Source organism: Cynocephalus volans, chromosome 16 (assembly GCF_027409185.1).
Source record: "Cynocephalus volans isolate mCynVol1 chromosome 16, mCynVol1.pri, whole genome shotgun sequence".
In the NCBI taxonomy this organism is placed as follows: Eukaryota; Metazoa; Chordata; class Mammalia; order Dermoptera; family Cynocephalidae; genus Cynocephalus; species Cynocephalus volans.
Genome location: NC_084475.1, coordinates 63,351,440 through 63,358,706, shown reverse-complemented (window position 1 = coordinate 63,358,706; position 7,267 = coordinate 63,351,440). Strand labels below are relative to the sequence as shown.

Here is a 7,267-nt window from a genome sequence, read left to right as displayed (position 1 = left end):
AATTTTCCTTGGACAGGAGAAAATATCACCCCAATCCAGAAGACACATGCCACCTGTTTCCGTGGTCAGATGCTCCAGCAGATCCTCAGCCTCCTCAAAAGAGAGAACAGCCATGCTGCTTGGGATGCGATCCTCCTCGATAAACTACTCTTCAGCCTTGAGAAGAGCCTGCGACAAGTGCAGATGACAAATGGAGAAACTCTCTCTTGTCCTGATTTGGGAAATGACGTTCGGAAGTATTTCCAAGAAATGATTGGTTATCTGAGGGAAAAGAAATACAGCCCCTGTGCCTGGGAGGTGGTCAGAGTGGAAATTGAGGTGCGCTTAGTCCTCATTCACCGCCTTCAGAGCAACGTCAGGAAATGACGTAGAAGTTATACTCAGGACCCTCCCTAACCAATTACACGATTGTTTACCAGGCCCCCCAAAGCAAGCTAAACTCACACATTTGCACCAGCTGAAAAACATCTGAATCCTAAATCATGGGATTATGTAAAACATACGTTCTACATCGTGAATTTACAGTAGAATGATTAGAGAGAATAACATGGTGTCTTGTCCTAAATAAATACTGTCATGATTTATAATTTTCATTATCTGTTTCAATTCTTGAGTGGTGCTTGTTGTTTCCGAAGTTGGAAGTTTAATTGTTTACAGACATGGTTCTTCAGTCTAGAATTTGGTGAAGGGCATTTGTCAGTCAAGTTGATGCTCGCTCCTGTAACAGAACAAAAGAAAACCACCAGTAGTTAGATGATAATACAAACTTATCTTTCCTTTATAGAAGAGCTCAGTGTTGGCCTCCTCTGAGCGGGGTTTCAGGGACCTCACAACCTACTATTTTGCAGCTTTGCCATCATCAACATATAAGTTCAAACAGGTTTGCGACGCTTGAGGCTACTGTGCTCAGTCGATATGGAAAAAATTATATGGTGGATCACTTGTAGGATGCTTTGAAGGACCCATGCTGCACAGGGTGAACATCACTTCCACCCGTATTTACTCAGCCTGGATTCATGCTCGTCGGATACCTAAGTGCAAAGGAGAGGGGAAAGAGAGTCCGACTGGGGGATTAGTGAGAAGAGAATATATGTTCTTTGAATAAGACCACTCTTTATTTTCACACTGTGTGTACTAACAGTATTTGTAAGAGAAAATTAACTGGCATTCTTGCTAGGCACAGTTTATTTCAAAATCTGATGCCAACTCTGATTCCACAATTTAGACTCAGGGAAAACGACACGGATGTCATTCATTAAAGTTCACAGCGACACTGACTGAATCTTGGAAAGAGTTAAGTGATTCCCAAAGGCACAGGCCAAAATTGAAAAACAGACAAGTGTATAGGGACAAGGTCCCCAAACACATTGTAACATTCACATCGTCTCCGTATTATCGGAAAAGACAAGGAATGTGCGATCAGGCAAGGCATTGCGCTTCCTTGAGGGGCACTGAAGTAAAAGTGGAAGGTGGGTCTTCCATTTGCAACCAGGCCCTGTGGCACATCCTGAGGTTCTAAATATTAAAACTACAAATGGGAAGAAAGCATCTCTACAATCAAGTGTTTGTGTTTTGTTTTTTAAATCGTCACAAAATCTTCCATTACAATTTCCCTGCATGAAGCGGGAAGAGCTTACAAATTCTTTAGATCTATTGTCTTCCCAATTCATGTCTCCAGTATGTATTGGTATTATTCTTTCCACTGTTATTATAATGATTATTCCTTTCATAAATATTGACTGAGCTCCGGAAATGATAGGAACTAGGCTAAGATGCCCAGGAAACAAGACCGCATAAGACGACTCCTCTGGCCAAGAGTAACTTACGGACTCATGGCGACCTATATTCTTAGGACGAAGTTCATTCGAAGGTTCAGTGTAATAAAGACATCATCTCTGACAGCTAGGAGAAATAATATAGCCATGTGTAATGAAGGGGTGTCCTTTGAAATTGTGAATTCCCTTGCTTCTTGCTGGAGACATGACAAGACGATTAGTCAACTTCTGAGTCCATTTATCCACAAGGAGAAAACAAGGGATGCATTTCTCGCTTCCCCGTTATCCAGAGAGCATATTGCACTCTCACAAGTTTGCCTTTTCTGTGTGTAAACTCTTGTGGTTGTTGTGTCTCCCTTGACTCTCTTGAAAGCTGGATCCAGCAAAGCTGAAACCAACCCCTGGACCAGCAGTGATTGCTTTTCCTGGAGCCCATGCCCGTTTGCTACCTTTGACCTGCGTCCCTTCCACCACTTTTCTTCTGCTCTGCCGCATCCCCTCATCTGCCCCTTGGCTGGGCTCAATTTAGCTAAATTATCCTTCGTCGTGTCCTTTGCAGTGGGATATTGCTTTCCTTGTGACGTTTGATCACACTGAGGTACATATATTGGCTTTCTTGGTATTCCCATTCCTTGGGAGGGAAAATGCAGCAACTTTCCTTTCTATGTAAAAGGAAATGGGAAAGAAAGATCTCTGGTGTCTCGCCAGCGGTACACAACAATTGAACAGCCATTTATTTTCATCACACCTACATCCCATTGTTGCCATTTATGACAAAGATGTCTTCCTTTGGTTTAATAAGATTCCATTAGAATTGGAATCTCCGACTGATGTTTGGTTGGAAATTTGAACTTCGGTGCAAAACAAAATTTTCTTTTTAAATAAAATTGATGTTCTCTCCATCGTGCATTCTTCTTGGGATGGTATTGCTCCCAAAAGTGTGAAAATTAGTTCCTAGAGGTGTTAACAAATCTTAGTCATTACAATAATTTGTGGTTCTCCAAAGCCCAAATCTAAGAAAACCTGTCCCTTATTACTAATTTTTATTTCCCTCGGGTTTTCTTGTGTATCAAGAAGCATTGACATTGAGTTCTCGGAAGATCCACAGAGCATATGCAGCATGAGCAATACAAGCCTACGGTGAATAGACGATCGCTTGATCTCAAAATCATGTCTCGAGATGTGGCCTCCACACGAATACATATGGCCTGCCTTTGGCTGTCTCGTGGATGGAGCTGAGGTTTGCTCCTGAGTGCTACTGAATGAGTTAATGGCTTTGAGAATTAAATGCAAAGAATTTGTGCTTTATTATGTGGCTCTGCTAAAGTTATTCGCCACATCAATAATGAAGTCGAGTGCTAAAAAGAAATAAAAGTTGACCGCACCTGGGGGAACATCCGGGAGGTGGCACAGTGACAATGTATTCTATCGTATGGAACAAAATTTAAAGTTAGGTACACTAGAAATTAATGGGAAGAAAATAATTGAATTGATAGATAATTTTTAGCAGTTTTGAAAGATATTTAAGTATGTCATTACATTGGTATTGTGTATTTTTGTAACATGAATTTGCATGTGAAATTTGACTCATTACAATTTATATAAGTCAATAGATGACACAAAAAGGAGCTCAGCAAATAAACTTATAAAGCCAAGTCAAATCAATAACTTTGAAACTTAAGTCTTGGCTTAAAATTTTTATAGAGACCTTCTTAAACATGCATTGAATGCAAAAAGTTAACTTCACACTTTCTTTTCTACGTATAAACCTGAGCTACAGATACGGTCCGTAAATAATTGCACGATATACCCCCGCCTTTGTAGCTTATCACAGGAGGGTCAATTCGGAAAAAACAATTTAACCAGGCTCTGGAGGAAAGGGATGAGCAGGCCACCATGAAAGAAATAAAAGAGAAAAGAAAAAGGTGGAGAAACGCTGCTCTCAAAGTATGTAGAGAGTGCATAAAGAAAGCAAAAACAGAAGTAGAAAGGAAGACACGGGCATCCAAAAAATGGAAACTAGTGTGTTCCCTATTTAAGACACATGCACAAAGCAAGCTCTTCAGAGAACCTAGCGGCTAAGGCTCAGAGTCGCCCATCTCAGCCAGGCCAGCAGCATCTGCGAGATCCCCAATGGCCTTGCCCTTTCCTTTACTGATGGCCCTGCTGGTGCTCAGCTGCCAGGCGACCTGCTCTCTGGGCTGTGATCTGCCTCAGGCCCACAGCCTGGGGACCAGGAGGGCCTTGATACTCCTGGGACGAATGAGGAGAATCTCCCCTCTGTCCTGCCTGAAGGACAGAAATGACTTCGGATTCCCCCAGGAAGACTTGGATGGCCACCAGCTGCAGAAGGCCCGAGCCATCTCTGTCCTCCATGAGATGACCCAGCAGAGCTTCAACTTCTTCTCCACAGAGGGCTCATCGGCTGCTTGGGATGAGAGCCTCTTGGACAAACTCTGCACTGGACTCTATCAGCAGCTGGACGACCTGGAAGCCTGTCTGATGCCGGAGGTGGGGGTGGAAGAGACTCCCCTGGTGAACGAGGACTTCGCACTGGCCGTGAGGAAATACTTCCAAAGAATCAGTCTCTACCTGAAAGAGAAGAGGCACAGCCCTTGCGCCTGGGAGGTCGTGAGAGCAGAAATCGTGAGATCCTTCTCTTCATCAATAAACATGCGGGGAAGATTAGGGAGGAGGCAATGAGACCTGGTCCGACGTGGAAACGACTCTCATGGACGAGTACACACTATCGCACTTTCCTGAGCTCTCCGGTCGCCAAGACTGTCACTTCTGCTACAATCATGACATGAAGTGCCTCAAGTTTGTCAGATGCCTTCAGGGTGTTCAGCAGCGTCATGTTCAACCCTGCAGGGACTGGTACTTACAGACGACCGTGCAAATGTATCTATCTATTTATTTATTTAAATGTTTATTTATCTAACTGTTGACAAGATTGAAATTGTTTTTGTCAATACGCCTTTATACTGTGCTTAATAGAACAAAATATATTCTTTGTATTTTGTGAAACTATTATATTGCTTTCTGCATTAAATTTTTACTATAGAAAAATGCTTGTATTTGTTTATTCTTTAAAAAGAAAGTCCAAGCCTGTCTCTACAACCTGACGTAAAGACAGATGGTACAATTCATCTCCTCAACATTAGTGTATTCGAGCTATCGGTAAAAATGAACTTCACCTAAAAGAGGTTGTTTGTTCCCCTCAGAATACGGATGTGAACATGCTCTCTTCTATCTTTGATTCTTGGAGGGAAAGAGAGCTCAAAAGAAACACACTCATACTTAATATCAGTTATGTGAAACAGTATAATGAGAAAATGAAACAACCAATAAAATTCTCTCTGCAGAAGGTAGATGGAAGCATGTCAGGAAATAGAAATAAAATTACCGATACGCCCCACAAATTGCTAGACATGTAAGTGCAAATGTCCAGCACTAGTTGGACACAGGAATTTGCAATTGGCAAGGAATTCAATGCCTGGAGGATCATAATGGCAACTGAAAGTGCAGAAATGAAGTTGGTCATGTGGGAAGAGATGACAGAGGGAGAAACAGACATTGTCTGGATTCTAAGGACCTTCAAACTTTAAAGGAAGTGGACAGAAGAGCCACAGATGAAGAAGATGGAATAGCCATCCATTATAAAGACTCACCCTTTGGAGACAAAGACGATAAATGTCTTTTCTAAACAATAAATGTGCTGAGAAGAGGAATCAGTAGATTCCACAGAAGGTGTGAACTCAAACTGCCCACTACATTGGAAAATAGACCGTACTGGCAACCTTAGTGACATTTGGTTTGTAGAACGAATAAGCAGAAACCATACTGGAGTCGGTAGAAGTGAAATGAGAGAAAAGAAGTTAGTGACCCTGAGGGAAAGACAGAAATTCGAAGAAATCTGGAAAAGAATGCGGGGTTTTTTGTGTGTATAGTTTTTCCCATTTTGCAATACATACTTTTTTCATGGTTAGAAGACATTTTTTATATGTACATATATACAGACACACACACACACACACACACACACACACACACACAGAGAGAGAGAGAGAGAATATTGTTTATGAATATTCATGAGATAGAAAGCTGATTGTCAGCCCTTGTGCCCATGATGTGAGGGCCAGATTCCTACTGGCAGCACGCCCATTACCACAAATTGCATTTGTACCCTGTGTTCCCCACCCGATAATGCCCGAACTCCCTCTCCCTCCCTCAACCCCCTTACTCCACTTTGTAGCCCATGGAATGCTCTGTCCCTCTGCAAGTCCAACACACTGCTATGGACTTTCTTTCCTTCCTTCTTTCTCTCACAGCTCCTTACATAAGTGAGCACATGTGATATTTATACCTCTGTGCTTTGCTTATTTCACTCAATATAAATTTCTCCAGGCTCATCCATGTTGTTGCAAATGGGAGTATGTCATTCTTTTTTGTGGCAGAGTAGTATTCCATGCTCTGTGTTGTGGGGAGGGGGGGGTGTATTTAAATGTATATGTCACAGTTTCCTTATTCATTCATCCATTAAAGGATATTGTTATATTTACTGTAAAAGAAAATTGTTCTAGTTAAGTCTGTACTGTCACTTTGCCCAAAAACTCTCTGGAGCCACATCATGTTTGCTATCCGGGATTTAACGACTTTATGCATAGTTGAGAGAATTGCAGAACCAAGACTGAGCTGTCATGTTCACGGTCCGGGCAGGAGTCCGGTGAGTGCTCTTCCTCCCCACGCGCAGGGTCTGGCAGTGCACCTCGCTCACTCACATGCTGTCGGCACCCCGCGCTCTCCCGCAGTGTGTGCACCCAGTCAAGCGGACACGCAATGTGTACAAGTGGCGTCTAGTGTTAACTAAACCGACAGTTACTACATGAGCAAGTGAGGAAAAGTTTCCTGTCTAGAAAGAATGACCAAAGTGCACTCTCATTATGCAACCACCCCGTGAAGGAGAATCTGGCCAAGGTGATGCTGGCTCTGTTGGGAGGAACTCTTCTTCGAGGCACGTGTACTGGCTCTGGAACAATTAACCAATCAGACCTGATATTTACAAAGGAGTAAAAAGCAAACATGAAAATGATCGAGAAAGGCTATTTAAAATCGGAATGTATGTTTTCCTCCTCCTGCCCAGGGTCTCTTCCATCTCCTGCACCACACAGGGCTCCAGAGACTCTAGTGAGTCATCGAGTCCAGTGAGGAATTTCAGCCCTCGTGCGGGGGAAGTTGGAGATCTGTTGGATAATCTCATGGGGAACAGAGGTGGCTTGAGCCTTTTGGAATTTGCCACCATCCAGCTGCTCCAGGGGAACTGAATACGTTCTCCTCCTTCGGATGGGAAAAAAGGAAGATTCTCCCACCTGGGTGCAGAACTGTGGAGGTCGGTCTCCTGCCTTGGCAGGTCACGGACCTGGGTCAGGTCACAGCGAACGGTGCAGAGAGAACTGGAGCACATCATCTTCAGTGTCACCAGGTGATAGAAT

The 7,267-nt window shown here is 43.1% G+C and overlaps 1 protein-coding gene across 1 annotated transcript; it reads left to right on the top strand.

The window, feature by feature from the left end:
• The first annotated feature begins 3,908 nt into the window (after positions 1-3,908).
• On the top strand, positions 3,909-4,478 carry LOC134364904 (interferon alpha-4-like). Its single transcript, XM_063081089.1, has one exon. It carries the CDS (start codon positions 3,909-3,911, stop codon positions 4,476-4,478), a length of 570 nt encoding a protein of 189 aa, XP_062937159.1.
• Positions 4,479-7,267: the final 2,789 nt, after the last annotated feature.